Genomic DNA, 16,264 nt, shown 5'->3' on the forward strand with positions numbered 1-16,264 from the left:
TAGACCCAGATGGTTGTCTGGCATGGCCAGGCCTGGGGATGAGGCCTCTTCTTACAGCCCTGCCTCTTACTGTAGTCCTACCTTGACTGAGGCTGGTAGAAACAGGGCCATGGCTGGGGCTTAGAATGCTTCCTTATAAAAGCCGGGATGTGCAACCGAAGGGATTTTAGAGTGGCCCTAGAGCAGTGGTGAGCAACCTGTGGGCCACATGTGGCCCGTCAGGGTAATCCGCTGGCGGGCCACGTGCGGGCCGTGGGCTGCAGGTTGCCCGCCACTGCCCTAGAATCATTCAAGCTGTGGAGCTTTGAATCTATTTGCTCTGAAAAGAGGAATGTGTCCTCAAAAGGGAGGTCCTGGATAGTCTGCTGGGGAGGGGAGGCCTGAGGCCATGCGCTTCTTCTCATGACTGCAGTGGAAGCCATGATTTGACCAGCAGAGTCCGCTACGTCAAAGGCTGCCTGAAGGGATGCTTTTGCCACTGCTCTCCCTTCCTTGACTAGAGCTAAGAATTTGACCCTGGACACCTGTGGCAACAACTCTTTGAATCTGGACATCATGCCCCAAGAGTTGAAGTTGTAGCAGCTCAGAGGCACCTGTTGGTTGACGATCTGGAGTTGGGGCCCGCCTCCCCTGGTAGAATATACCTTCCTGTCAAAGAGAACCAACTTTTTGGCATTTTTGGCTTGGGGACGCGGGGGGAGTCCTTGCTGTCCTTGTCTCTTCCGTTTGTTGGCCACTGACACCACTAGCAACCCCGGCAGAGGATCAGTATATAAAAATTCAAACCCTTTTTTTAGGAACAAAGTATTCTTTCTCCATCCTCTTTGAGGAGAGTTATAGCAAGGCTGGAGACTGCCAGAGAGCCTTAATGGGTTCTAGAAGGGCATCGTTCAGGGGAAATGCCACTCGTGACGGACCAGAAGAGGTCAAGATGTTCACCAAGGTGTGAGAGGATTCAGATATTTCTTTTTCCTGAACCTCCAGGCTTTGAGCAACACTTCTGAGGAGCTCTTGGTGAGCCCCGTAATCGTCCTCAAAGGGTGCAACCGATGTCCCTGCTACAGTCTCATCAGGTGAGGAAGATGAAGATGCCTGCATGCATACAGGGCCTTGTTCTTCTCCCTCGGCCCTGGAAGGATCCCGCAGTACCAGGTCCTGGGGATTGGTGCTAGGCTTGGTACCAATTCGAGGTTTCTGCACTGAAGAAGGTGGTGGGGGAGCTCTACACGCTGAAACAACAGAGTACGATCTCCTCGACTGTGACTCCTGGACTGGTTGAAATGTCCAGGGGTTCTAAAAGGGACACTGCACTGGCATTTACCACTGTGCTGGCCAGGCCATTGGCAGGAACCCTTGGTTTATGTCAGCCATTGGGTAACAGCAGTTGGATCAATGCCGGCTCCTGTGGGAAGCAGAAGACTCTGCCTTGGAGTCTAACTGAGAGGAAAAAGAAAAGGAGTACTTGTGGTATCTTAGAGACTAACCAATTTATTTGAGCATAAGCTTTCGTGAGCTACAGCTCACTTCATCGGATGCATGATGCATCAACTGAGAGGAGTCGCTTCTTGGTGACCACCACGGAGCAGTACCTACCAGTGCCGAAGAGTGCTGCCAGGAGGAAGGCGACTGACTCTGCGACCATCATCACTGGTTTCCCTTTCGATAGCACCTGAAGCCTTGGTGCTGCAGGAGCTCTTGCCTTCAGTGCCAGTTTGCACCTGGGGATGGCAATACCAAGAATGATAGTAGCTCCCCTGCTGTCTCAAATGTGTCTTGTGTAGATGGTAGTGCCAAGGCTGTATCCCGATGGCTCTCCCTTGGTGGAGAGTCCAACGGTACCAGACTCAATGGGTCCCTTCCCAGGGCCTGAGGCAATGGTACTATGGCGGCAGCTGTTGAATCTGATTGGCTCGGCACAGGTCGCACTCTCCTGGCTTCCCTGTGAGTGGCAGACCTTGGAGTTGGTGAGTGCCCAGCCAGTCTTCCGCTGCTTCTTCCTCAGCACCAGTGCCGAGAGTCCTGTTGAGGTGTGGATCTCCTCTGTACCAGAAATGCCTGACGGTGCCAAGAGTCCTTCCTCAGTGATGGAAATGACAGGTATCATATCTCTGTCTGTCCCTCAGAGAAGACAGATGGAGATGTGAGATGGTGTACTCTAATAACTCCAGTAGGGCCATAGTGGCACACTATACTGATATGGCTGGATTTGCTGGGGTTGGCCAATTCATTGCTATCCATGTGATGGGCTGCCTCTGGTCTGCTCCGTAGGGTTCCCTTCTGATCATAGGGGAGAAGGCTCCCTGCTGTACATCAGTGAGAAGGTATACCCTGGTGACAAAGATGATGAATAGACCTCATCAAGGGGCAGAACTGACATATATGGGAGTCTTGCTGCTGGGCTGGAAGCATGCACCAGTGCTGAAAAACGTCTCTGTATCCCCCAGTGACATCCTTGGTAGACTCCTCCATTAAAGAAACAGCAGGTACCATAAGCAATTCTGTAGATGGTGCCAACATCAACACCAGCACTGCAGCCAACATCAAGGCTGGTGCGAAGCCCTTTTTCTTAAGCACAAAGCTTGAGGCCAATCCAGCATTGCTAGCCTCTGAGTGGTTTTCTCCCTGGAAGGCTGATGTCTAGTTCTCCCACAAAGAGGTCATGTCTGCCTCTTTGTGCCAATCTTCCTCGCTTCTGGGGAGAGGCAGTACTAGTCTTCAGGGACAGAGTCAACTTCCCAATGCCAACTTCTTGTCAATGTCAGTCTTTGGGGTTACCTGCCAACTGGTAAGGATGTTCTAAGAGGAGGATTTGAACAGGATCTGGTGTGTTTTTAGATTTATCCAGAAGAGGGGATCAAAGGTAACCGCATGGATTTTTCCAGGATATAAAACCTGAGGCAGGTGCCCTAGAACTTCCACGTCTGAGCAGAGAATGATCAGCACACAGTGTACCCATACAGAATATTACTCTCCACGAGGCAGACTAGACCACGGCTATTGCCATCGGTGAGAGAGGGATTGAGCTGTTGCAAGATGGCTTAAACCCTGAAGCCTTTTTGTGACCTTTGGCTGTGGACAGGAGTGCAGTGCACCAAGAGAAACGAAAAGGCCTTTTAAAAAGTTCCAAATTGAGAGTCATAAAAAACAGAAATATAATAAGGATAGAGAAAATTGATTTTGATCCGACTTGAATAATCACAGTCAAGTGGCAGCAGATGAACACCACTAGTTTCATCTCACTGCCATGGGCAGTAAGAGGCAACCGAGGAACAACTGACTCTGCCCTTATGCCCCCGGGTAGGAGGAGCAGAGCACAAGGACATGTGCAGCCTAGGCACAGCCCAATGGACACTACTATTAAAAAGACTACGGTCCTGTGCACGTGAAAGCGCATGCACACCTAATGCAGGATCCACACTGACATATCTGAAAAAGAATGTCTCGTTATTCTTGAGATACATTCCCAAATTCTTCTTTGGTTAGATACTACAGAAGATAAGTTTCAGGTGGAATGTAGATTTTCTTTTTTCAGAAAGTAAGAGAAGATCAAACTGAGTTTATAAAAGGAAACTATCTTACAACCTAAATTAGGGATACACTCCTGCAGCTCCAAAAATAACTCAGAAGCAACCATGATTCACAGTCAGACTGCTCTATTTTAGAAAACTTAGCTAGGAGAGCATTCTCAATCTTGTGTAATGATAATGAATTATAAAAAATAGTGATATCAGCTTTTAGTGACAGATCCCGTTAGAGGTAGTGGACTATGCAGCACACGAAATAAAATAATCTTTACTTAAGTTTGCAATTGTTCACCCTAAAGTTAAAATAAATAAATAAATAATCAAAGATTACTCCTAATTGGCAAGGTGTATTTCTGCAACAATGTAGTAAAAACAAAGCAGTATCACAAAATAATGTGCAAATCTAAGTATACTGAATATGTTTGACTGTAGGGACTTTCTGTGGTCTCTCAGCTTGAGCAACACAAGTTAGAACAGCTTCCTTCTTCAGGGTCAGCTTCTGGTGAGCTCATGGTTCCAAACAACGTTTATCTCCCAATAAAGGCAATATAGTCTTATGAACCAAGAGAGGGATTACTCAGTGGAAAAAGCATCTTTGACTGTGTGCTGTGTAAAGAAGAACTTCCTTGTATTTGTTTTAAACCTGCTGCCCATTACTTTCATTTGGTGGCCCCTAGTTCTTCTATTATGGGAACAAGTAAATAACTTTTCCTTATTCACTTTTTCCACACCACTCATGATTTTATATACCTCTATCATATCCCCCATTAGTTTCCTTTTTTCCAAGCTGAAAAGTCCTAGCTTCTTTAATCTCTCCTCATATGGGACCTGTTCCAAACCCCTCATCGTTTTAGTTGCCCTTCTCTGAACCTTTTCTAATGCCAGTATATCTTTTTCGAGAGGAGGAGACCACAGCTGTAAGTAGTATTCAAGATGTGGGTGTACCATGGATTTATATAAGGGCAATAAGATATTCTTCGTCTTATTCTCTATCCCTTTTTCAATGATTCCTAACATCGTTTGCTTTTTTGACTGCTGCTGCGCACTGCGTTGGACGTCTTCAGAGAGCTATCTACTATGACTCCAAGATCGCTTTCCTGATTAGTTGTAGCTAAATTAGCCCCCATCATATTGTATGTATAGTTGGGGTTATTTTTTCCCCAATGTGCATTACTTTACATTTATTAACATTAAATTTCATTTGCCATTTTGTTGCCCGATCACTTAAGTTTTGTGAGATCTTTTTCAAGTTCTTCAAAGTCTGCTTTGGTCTTAACTATCTTGGGTAGTTTAGTATCGTCTGCAAACTTTGCCACCTCACTGTTTACCCCTTTTTCCAGATCATTTATGAATAAGTTGAATAGGATTGGTCCTACGACTGACCCTTCGGGAACACCAATAGTTATCCCTCTCCATTCTGAAAATTTACCATTTATTCCTACCCTTTGTTCCCAGTCTTTTAACCAGTTCTCAATCCAGGAAAGGATCTTCCCTCTTCTCCCATGACAACTTAATTTACATAAGAGCCTTTGGTGAGGGACCTTGTCAAAGGCTTTCTGGAAATCTAAATACACTATGTCCACTGGATCCCCCTTGTCCACATGTTTGTTAACACACATTTGTTATCTGAAATTGTCAAAATCTGAAGATGAATTTTATGGGCTAGATTATTTGAGAAGTTCAGATCGATATTTAAGAAATCTTCTTTTAACAGTTTTGTCATCTCTTGGTTCTACATAGTTATGGGTTAGTTTTTCATATCCAGAATCACATTTTAGATTAGATTAAGGGCTACTAATTTAGCTCTTCTTAAAATTTGAAAGCAGATACAGAATTATGGCCTATGTTTTCCATGAGAACTCTCAATCATACTCCTGCATGAAACAGTTTTGATACTTGGTCTTAAATGGTTGAAAGCAGGCAAGTGCATGGTTTTTGTCTTTTAAGGTGACAGAAAGCTACAAACCTTTTCCATTGATTTGAGTAGATGGAATTTGTTGCGACTTTTCTTGCAGACTGAAGAATTTGTGTGGCAGAGTTTGATAAATTATATCTGTTTAGATTTCTCTTCTCAGCAGACATGCTGTCAGACCGAGCAACTGTTGGAGGGAACAGGTTGCTTGTTCGGAAGTAGGAGGACTACCTCCTGTTGAAGCAAGATTATATTTTAGGCCCAGTTGTTTTATTATGGTGAACCAGTATTTATAAAGCCAGAATGGAGATACAAATATAGCTTGGTTTTAAAGCTTTTTGAGGCTGCTGAGAAAATGAAAGGCATTAAAGGCATGGAGGAAAGATGTACAATAGGCTTTTAGCTATTTTTTGTTGTATTATTCATCTCTTCTGCTTGCAGGAAGTTTAATCAGGGCAGGAAACATCCTACCTTCTTGCTATATAATGTGAAAAGGTGGTTTTCTAATAGTTTGCAGAAAGAGCACTACTTAATCTGAATAATAACTCACCATCTCTAGTTCTAATAATAAAAGGATATATTGTGGTTATCTTCTCATATGTTTGTGTTTTGAAGTCAGTGGATTGCTCGGGGCTAAATCTTCCTTTGTATATGGAATTGTTAAGATGTAGCTTACATTCTTGGGGAAAAAACAAACAAAACAACCTGCACATTTGTTAAACAATGTGTCATACTACTTCAGGCTTTAATGATAAGTTTTCCCTTGCACAATTAGAACTAAGTGTTGTAAAGGTTTCTTGATAAATATCCATGCCAACAGATTTTACTTGACCTTTCCTGAAGTTTTTTGCTGATTTTTATAATACTAACTTTCTAAATGTCCTGATACAAACACAATGTTCAGTATCTAATCTCTAGAACATGAAAAACAGGTATCCAAAGCTTCCAGCTAACCAGAATGAGCAGCACTTTTGAAAGTATATGGTATAATTTCTGGCAATGATAATGTTTTCTGCACTGAACAGCAAAATCAATGTTAAAATAAATCATTCTTGAAAATCTGTTATTTCAGAGCATATTATTAAGAAATTATACATACTACATCTTACAACAGATGTGGCAAGAACATCTACAATATAATGTGACTTCCCAAACTTTACAAGTTTGCAAATCTTTTTTTCTATCATGAAAATGACTCGCTGACCATTCAAGTATTGAAACTACACATGTATCCTCTAGTCCACTGGTGGGTAAACTACGGCCCGTGGGCCGGATCCAGCCCCTCAGGGCTTTGGATCCAGCGTGCGGGATTGCCCCCTATGGTGCTGCAGACCTGCGCCACTCTCAGAAGCAGCTGGCACCACGTCCCTGGGGCCCGGAGGGATGGGGGCAGAGGGCTCTGTGCGTTGCCCTTGCCTCCAGGCACTACCCCCTGCAGCTCCCACTGGCCAGGAACAGGGAACCGCAGCCAATGGGAGCTTAGCAGAGGTACCTGGAGGTGTGGCAAGGGCAGTGCGCGAAGCCCTGTGCCCCCCATCTCCCAGGGACAGCGCAAGGACATGGTGAGCGGTGCGGCGTGGGGCCAGGGCAGGCAGGGAGCCTGCCCTGGCCCCGGTGCGCGCCACTGCCACCCCGAGGCCGCTTTAGGTAAGCTGCGCCGGGCCAGAGCCTGAACCCCTCCTGTACCCCGCACCCATCCTGCACCCCAACTCCCTGCCCTGAGCCCCCTGCCGCACCCCACACCCCTCCTGCACCCCAACCCCCTACCCTGAGCCCCCGCCGCACCCCTCCTGAACCTTAACTCCCTGCCCTGAGCCCGTTGCACCCCACGCCCCTCCTGCACACAACCCCCTGCCCTGAGCCCCCTCCTTCACTCTGCACCCCAACCCCCCTTCCGAGCCCCCTCATACACTCCACACTCCTCCTCTGCCCCAATCCCTTGCCCTGAGCCCCTTCCTGCACACCGCACCCCCTCCTACACCCTGCACCCCAACCCCCTGCCCCGGTCCTACTTACCGTTTCCCCACTCAGACGTGGCCCTCGGGCCAAACAGTTTGCCCACCCCTGCTCTGGTCACCCACCATTACAGACACAAACTAAATAAAAATATGATCATGCTCTTTTATGTGGACAGAGAAGTACTGTCTTTATTAATGCAAATCACAGCCAGTGTGTGTAGAAAGTTGTACAGATACCTGGGGACATGCACTCAGGAAGCTTATGAAAGACGTTAGGAGGGCATTCTGAGTCACTGATGATGAGGAAAAATGCTTTCTTTCCTGGAGATTGACTCAGAACTTTCCGTAACATTTTTCAGACAATGTAGTAATTACATTCTTATATAATGGAATTTCTCTGATGATAATGATACTCAGTTTAATTTTGTCACATTAATCACATTTCTTCTGTCCCCAATCTTATAAAAAGTTTTTTTTTTAGTTAAATGTCCTGAAAAATGGGGAGAGGAGAAGTAGTGGAGAAAACTAAAAAACTGTCTGTTTCAGAGATCTGATACTGCCAGCAGAAACACCGGATTCAGCAAAAAGCTTCACACCTCCCAATAAAGGTTTCCAACACAATGCTAGTCAATATAATCTCTAGTGGATTACAAATGGTTTTGGGAGTATTTCTGGGATACTTAAAAATTTCAATAGAAGATTAAAAAAATTATTTGGCAATGATCACATTTTTATTAGAGTATCTTTTCAACCCCTTTGTAGACAGAAAAAAGCCACGACAAATTACACTGAAAAAATCAGACTAAAGATTTCTGGATTTATGGGATAGGGTTTTGGGCTATGTAATTATGGGGAAAGGGACCTTCTATTTAAAAAATCCTGCTCAGATACCACAAGAAATAAATACCTATTATGAACAGGCTGATTCGGGGATAATGGAAATTTTTATAATCTTTCAACCAAACAAATCTAGCTACAGAAACTTCACATCAATATCAACTACAAAGAATTGTAACAGACATTAGCACGGGTTTTCCCTCTTCAAATTATTTTAAAACTGAAAGGTAGTAAATTGACCGACTGGTATGTAGGCCAATTACACTGGATGAAATTTACTCATGGGACGGAGAGTCAGTACGAGGCCCTCCACACCACAAAGCTCTACATAGCTACTGTGTGGAGGCTATGCTGGTGGAGTGGCTCTACACCCCTGTGTGTCATGGAAATGGTCTCCAGGCTGATCCCACATAGTTGGGCATGAAGGTGGAGTAACACAGCGCCTGCAGATCCGGTGGACACAGTAAACTCAGCAACAGTTACAATGGGAGTGCAATGGCTATTATGAATCATGGCTAGAAACCACTGGCAGGCGGGTTTCTGCAGCAATCCTGCAGCCCTAGCCCTGGGTTGCAGTAGTGAGTTGTATTTTATCCCTCCCCAACACACCCATACAGAGCCTGAACCAGCTTTATGTGAGTGGAATGGATCTCACCCAGTTATAACTGCTTGCAGGCAGTCCACAGATTTGTGGCTAATTTTTATTAATGTTGTGAAATATAAAGAAAACAGGAATCTAATCTCTGCTACAGAAAGTGGCCCCAAAATTAAACGGGTAGAGCGATCATATAACTAATTCTATATTTTAAACCATTTTCTCTCCCCTCCCACCCAAAAAAGCCTCCACAAAACGAAACTCTCATCTGAAAGCACAAATCATGGCCACAGCAACTAACAAGTTACAAGTACATGGAATCCATGATAAATAAAACCGAAGCCATTTCTCAAGTATTTCACTTGGGTTATAAAAATGGAATAAACCGAAAAATTTAAAAGCCAACAAGGTTTAACTTTTATGGGTTCTATCTTTGGCTACAACTATGGATGTGACTTCAGACAAATGAAGTAGAATCAGAGTTTTGAAACTTGGCAACATTGGTATTTTCTTTGGATATGAAAAGAAACTAGGAGAGCTGACAAAGCAAATGGTTCAGTGAAAGTAAGGACAAAGGGCACTTTTCAGGCCACCTCACAAGCCAGGAAAAAATGTCTCCATGATCTCATAAAAGATCATGTTAAGAGCCAAAGGAAAAGTTTCTGGATTGCAGAGAAGGAATTCATGGAAAAAATGCAGTTTACTGTCTGAGTAGCCTAAACAGAATTGGTAGTTAGCAAAGCAAACTTAAGTCAGAAAACTCTTAGCAAGAGCTGCGCTAGACTGAGAATAGCCCTTTTCAGATATATAGTTTTAATTGGTTAACTGAAAAATCCAAAACAAGTTCAAAAACTTACATTTTGTTCCCATTACAGTTTAAGGCTTTTTCAAATACGATAAAAAAATTTAAAATTCCCACAAAGCTATCACTGGAATAACAGTTCCTAACAGAGCAAAAGAAAAGATTTTCAGTTAACTTACTGCATAAATTTAGGAGGTAGTAGTACATCTGATCTCTATCACACTCAAATAGTTTTTGAGTCATTTCCACCATATTTTCTAAAGTTTCCATCTTTGGGAGGAAAAAAGAAAAAAGTGATATAACATAAAATATCTGTATATCAGACTATGGTTTAATCTAATTTTTATATGTATAATCATATATGCAGCTCACAAATATGTCTATACACACATGTTCAGTCCAAAAATTTGGGAATGTAAATATAAGACTGCATATAATTTTTCACTAAAGTATCAATTTACATCATTACTGTTTATGTAAATTGTGATATGCATGCAATACTTCAAAACGTATGTGTGTATTACCACTAAAGTACTAATCACAAACAGACAGGAGACATGATGCAATAGATGTACCTGGTTAGTTGCAATACACTTCTCGGCAAACCACTGCAGCCTCCCAGGACGAGCTCTCAAGCCTGGTGTCTGCAAAACAGTATTTCCAAAAATGTCAGTTTACTTAGCCAAAGTATTTTCTTAAAATGTAAAAGTAATTATATGTTGTCATAATGAAGTATTTTATGGTTGATTTTTATTAATGGAAGACGACTTAGTTCTCAATTCTAAACTAACCAACTTCATTCATAATTAAATAACATTTATCCTAAAAAATTCAAAGGTTGTGTTGGTGACTCTATAGAAACAATAACCATGTTTCATTCTCAATATATTTTTCATTCAACAGTACTTTTGGTTTGAAAATTGCTATGCTGTTTCTCTGATTGAATGTGATTTTTTTTTTTTTTTGACGTCTCAGACATTAGTTAAGCCATTTGGGTAGGTAAAAGTGAAAAAGTGACACACATTTTGAAACAAGAATTCATTAAAAAAAAAAAAGTCATCACGTAGTTCAAGCATGGTTTGTTTCAAAGACCACAAGTCTGCCTTGATTTTCAATCTCAAGAACTTTTGATATTTGAAGAAATAAGGTTCATAATGTAAGCAAAAGCAACTGAAAACTCTTTGACCATGCAACGCAACTTTACTTTTCCTGCCTTCATTTTCAACACACACCCAACGTGAATCTACAGAGACACACAGCTACAGACGACCAGAGCGCTATATATTCTGATAGATCATAACAAACAACATGCCACTCTGCTGATCTCATTTCTTCCCATTACAAAATACACCGGACCCTCGCTAGACCACACGTCTATATAGCGCGAATTTGCATATAACACGGCCGTGGCCATGAATCCCAAATTTAATTACTTTAATTGGAATTCACTTTAATGCAGTCCCCGTATTAAAGCGTTTCCGCGCATGGATCCCAAATCCCGCGTTCTAGCGAGGGTGCGGTGTACTCATATATTCTGGACTACAAATACACACCCGTCATCTCTCTCATCCCTTCAGAGGTATGCCAAATGTTCACAAATTGTCGTCTTCATGAAACATTCGTCCAGAATAGGAGCAATTACTCGCTAACTGGAACACCAGGCCTCAGACTCTTTTTTTCAACTGCAGCATCTATTTACATCCCTACTCCATCAACATTTAGTACCAGAAATTTTCCTACTACATTCCATTAGTTTGTAGTGCCAGCTTCTGTCCCAGCTGCAACACCCTCACCAGAAGACAAGCTTAATCCAGTGTGCATTATAGCAGCTGCAGGTAGCAACCACTCTATTCAGGGCACATATATACGCCATAGCACAAATTCCACTACAAATTCATCTTACAGCTATTTTTTCAGGCTCTCTACAGACTCAGGAGGAAGATCCACTGCATCAGTTTAAACTTGTTTCATGTTTTCAAGATCCTCTTCAAAATCTTAAGATCTAGATATACAGTTTAAAATAAAGCTGAGATTCTGCAGTACTATTCTGTAATAAGGACTGAAATCTGTGGGTATTGAATCACAGAATACTGGTGGTCAAGGGTATAGTTAAGGTTGTAAAACAATTTATATTATAACCCTGCTTTCACTTCCTTATAACTTGACAGAACTTCTCCCTTTTCAGGTGAGATTTTCTATACTTAGGGCTTGTCTACGTTACCCACTGGATCGATGGGCAGTCTAGACGCGGTAAATTGACCGCCGAATGCTCTCCCATCGACTCTGGTACTCCACCAGGGCAAGAGGCACAGGCGGAATTGACGGCAGACCGTCAGCCATCGACTTACCACAGCGAAGACACCGCAGTAAGTAGATCTAAGTACGTCAACTTCAGATACGTTATTCACTTAGCTGAAGTTGCGTAACTTAGATAGATTCCCCCCCCACAATGTAGACCAGGCTTGAGTCCTGGAGGGTTTTTTTGTTTTTGTTTTTTTTTAAGTCTGAGTCAAATTTTTTCAGTTGTTTTGAGTTATGGGAATATATAAAAAAATTCTAACTACTTTTTTTTGTTTTGTTTTCAAACAAGAACTGGAGTACAGCAACCATGTCTAAATTTTGAAACTTGGTAGGGACATAATTTTCAATGAGGTTTTATTTCCCTTGCTTGGTTGGAAAAAAGTTGGTTTAAAGTAAGAAAATGTTCAAAAACTGCATACCAAGAACATTCGGCTGAAGAAGATTTGCTCAAATCTACATGTACATACTAAATTTGAAATACATGGTTCAAGGACAAAGTTCCACTTGTAAATTTCGTAAGCTCTGCAAGCTGTATAAGCTATACAGCAAACAGCTTACCAACTCTAAAAACCGAAGAACTTTTGAATCTCTCTCTCTTCCTCTCTCCCCCTTTTTAAAGACAAAGCAATTAAAGGCGAAAAAACTTATTAATGCAACACTAAGCTGCACAGTTAAAACTGTAAGTAAGGAAATACAAAATTAAAGGTTCCAACAGCCGTGTTAATTCAGACATTACACATACTGACTTATTATTTTTATGCATTTTTTAGTTAATTACTTTAATACATTCCTTTTACTATTGTAAACTATATAGCATAAAACATTCAGTTTGTGGAATACTGAGATAAATCATCACTTAATTAACCTTTACATTTCCTGACTTTGCTAAAAATCTAGCTGCTTAAGATTCTACAGTGTTAAAATTGGTCATTTTGAACCAGAAATAGTTCAGAACAGAATCAAAGTAATTGTTTTAAACTTAAAGGGACATCATTAAGTGAAGAAAAAAAAAAATCACATCTAAATCTGAAAATTGTGGATCTACCGTTTTCACACTGCAACAACTAATACTCCGAGGGCATTCTGCGTCAAAAATATATATCTATATATATTCTGCACACAATATTTTAAAATTCTGCAAATTTTATTTGTCACATAAATGTGGAGGTTCCAACATGGCATTGGGGAGCACAGGCCACTGGCTGCACAGGGTGGGAGATTAGTATGCAGCTCCCCACTGGGACACGGACTCAGCAGTGAGGCTGCATCCAACTCTGACACAGCACAAGGACCAGGCTTGCCCCAGAAACACCCCAGGGCCTTGCCACTCCATGCCAGGTGCACCAGATGTGGACAGGCAGGCTCAGCAAGGCAGGATCCAAGTGTGGAGGGGTTTAGTATGGGGGGATCCAGGTGCAATTGAGAGGGTTCTGTGTGGGGCAATCTGGGTGAGGGTGGCTCAGTGGGGGATCCAGGTGCGAGCTGGATGCACAGGGGCTTGTTGCATTCTGAATGCAATGGTACTAGAATTCTTTGAGGGCGGTCAACAAGCATGCAGACAAAGAAGATCCAGTGGATATAGGGTATTTAGATTTTCAGAAAGCCTTGTCAAGGTCCCTCACAAAAGGCTCTTAAACAATATAAGCAGTCATAGGATAAGAGGGAAGGTTCTCTCATGGATTGGTAACAGGTTAAAAGATAGGAAACAAAGAGTAGAAATAAATGGTCAGTTTTCAGAATGGAGAGAGGTAAATAGTGGTGTCCCCCAGGGATCTATACTGGGCCCAGTCCTAATTAACATATTCATAAACAATATGGAAAAAGGCGTAAACAGTGAGGTGGCAAAATTTGCAGATGATACAAAACTACTCAAGATAGTTAAGCCCCAGGCAGACTGTGAAGAGCTACAAAAGGATCTCACAAAACTGGGTGACTGGGCAACAAAATGGCAGATGAAATTTAATACTGATAAATGCAAAGTAATGCACATTAGAAAACATAATCCTAACTATACATATACAATGATGGGGTCTAAATTGGCTGTTACCACTCAAGAAACAGATCTTGGAGTCATTGTGGATGGTTCTCTGAAATCATCCACTCAATGTGCAGCAGCAGTCAAAAAAGCGAACAGAATGTTGGGAATCATCAAGAAAGGGATAGATAAGAAGACAGAAAATATTGTATTGGCTCTATATAAATCCATGGTATGACCACACCTTGAATACCGTGTGCAGATGTGGTCGCCCCATCTCAAAAAAGATATACTGGAATTGGAAAAGATTCAGAAAAGAGCAACAAAAATGATTGGGGTATAGAATTGCTTCCATATGAGAAGAGATTAATAAGATTGGGACTTTTCAGCTTGGAAAAGAGGCAACTAAGGAGGGATATGATAGAGGTCTATAAAAATCATGAATGGTACAGAGAAAGTAAATAAGGAAGTGTTATTTACTCCTTCTCATAATACAAGAACAAGGGGCCATCAAATGAAATTAATAGGTAGCAGGTTTAAAACAAACACAAGGAAGTATTTTTTCACGCAACGCACTGTCAACCTCTGGAACTCCTTGCCAGAGGATGTTGTGAAGGCCAATGCTATAACGGGGTTCAAAAGGGAGCTAGACAGATTCATGGAAGATAGGTCCATCAATGGCTATTAGTCAGGATGGGCAGGAATGGTGTCCCTAGTCTCTGTTTGCCAGAAGCTGGGATTGGGTGACAGGACATGGATTACTTGATGATAACCTGTCTGTTCATTCCCTTTGGGGCACCTGCCATTGGCCACTGTCAGAGGACAGGATACTGGGTTTGATGGACTTTGGGTCTGACCCAGTATGGCCGTTCTCATGTAATGGGACTCCACGCGGGTGGGGGTGGGTGTGTGTGTGTGTGTGAGAGAGAGAGACCAGTGGGGGAGGGAGGGTGTCTGGGGGTGTGTGTGTGTGGGGGGGGGGACAGAGCTCATTGAGGGGTCCAGATGCTGGGGGAGTGTAGCTCAGTGGGGTGGGGATCCAGGTGTAGCTGGTTGGGGCTCAGTAGGGTGGAGATCCAGGTGCAGGTGGCTCACTGGGTTGGTGCAGGTGCAGGGGGAGTAAGACTCATCAGTGGGGGTTCTGGGTGCGGGAGAGGGGTGAGGTTCGGTAGGAGGATCTGGATATGAGGGGGTCTGGATGCATGGGGGTTGGGTGGATGGGGGAGCAGCTCCCTGTACAGTGATCCCTCCTCCCGCACCTGAGGAGCAATGGACGTAGGAAGCGCCAGGAGGAGTTTGCAGAGCTTCCTACAGCTGGGGAAGAAATCTGGGGATGGGTCTCACCCAGCCCCGGATGCCATGCAGGGGAAGAGGAAATCCTGTCCTCCCCAGCCCACCCAGGACTAGCAACTGAGACTGGCACAGGGTAGGAGCCACCAGCTGGGTGTTCCCCAGTCCTGCCTGCTGGCCCACAGTGATTTACCTCTCTGCTGGCTGCCTTGGGCACCTGAAACATACTTCTGGGAAGGGTCATATGACTGCTCTTGTGGCTTCCCTTTGCTTCCCCATCAGAAAGTCATTTTTCTGCAGGGAAACAAATCTGCAGGGGACATAAATTCTGTGCATGCACAGTGGTGCAGAAGTCCCCTAGGAGTAAAACTAAGATTACTACAATATATAGTAGAGAAAACATTTCTCTCTTGTGTCTCAATTTACTTTGTGCATTTCCAGCATTTAGTGGATAGTTAGATTCACTTTTTTCTCAGTGCTCAGTCACACTTCTTGTCTGATTAATTAACATGATACCATCAAACTCTCAAACATTACTCTGGAGGGACTTTACATGCCTGCTCTTCACCAGGCCTTATTAAGAGAGTGTGTTTATCAAACAGCAGGAGCAAATGTGAAACCAAATGGGCAGAAGGTAGCACATACACAGAACATGAGGAGGGATGTGAATATTTGGTATTGTTCCTCTTGAGATTATCTGAAAGACATTTATAAATTTTGTGAGGGGAGCAGGAAAAACCCTGTAAAAAGTCTGAAATAAGAAGAATTTTTAGAGTTCTGTATGTGCTATAGAAGAGAATGTGCTATTAGAAATCTGCCAATTTAAAAAAAAAAAAGTCCAAGTAGAGAGACACTTTTGAACTTTGTTTAGGTTAAAAGTACTCAAGTCAAGAGGGTCTCCTCAAGCTCTCTTGTTAAGCTACTAATTGCCATGGTAAGATGGAAGAACGGTCTCAAAGACATTTATGGGAACTGAAAGCCATTTAGATAGCATGGGCTAGATTCACAAACGAACTTAGGTGATGCTTAGTGTTGTCCAACTTTTAGGTCTCTAGAAAATCCCTGGAATT

The 16,264-nt window shown here is 42.8% G+C and overlaps 1 protein-coding gene across 1 annotated transcript in view; it reads right to left on the reverse strand.

The window, feature by feature from the left end:
- The window catches only part of LRPPRC (leucine rich pentatricopeptide repeat containing), a 168,653-nt gene that overhangs the window by 40,884 nt on the left and 111,505 nt on the right, over positions 1-16,264 (reverse strand). Inside the window, exons 26-27 of the mRNA XM_037895838.2 lie at positions 10,204-10,272; positions 9,808-9,898 (exon numbers count right to left, since the gene is read on the reverse strand). Of these exons, the coding sequence (XP_037751766.1) occupies positions 9,808-9,898; positions 10,204-10,272 (160 nt within the window). The remainder of the gene's footprint in view (positions 1-9,807; positions 9,899-10,203; positions 10,273-16,264) is intronic.

Source organism: Chelonia mydas, chromosome 3 (genome assembly GCF_015237465.2).
Source record: "Chelonia mydas isolate rCheMyd1 chromosome 3, rCheMyd1.pri.v2, whole genome shotgun sequence".
Classification (NCBI taxonomy): Eukaryota; Metazoa; Chordata; order Testudines; family Cheloniidae; genus Chelonia; species Chelonia mydas.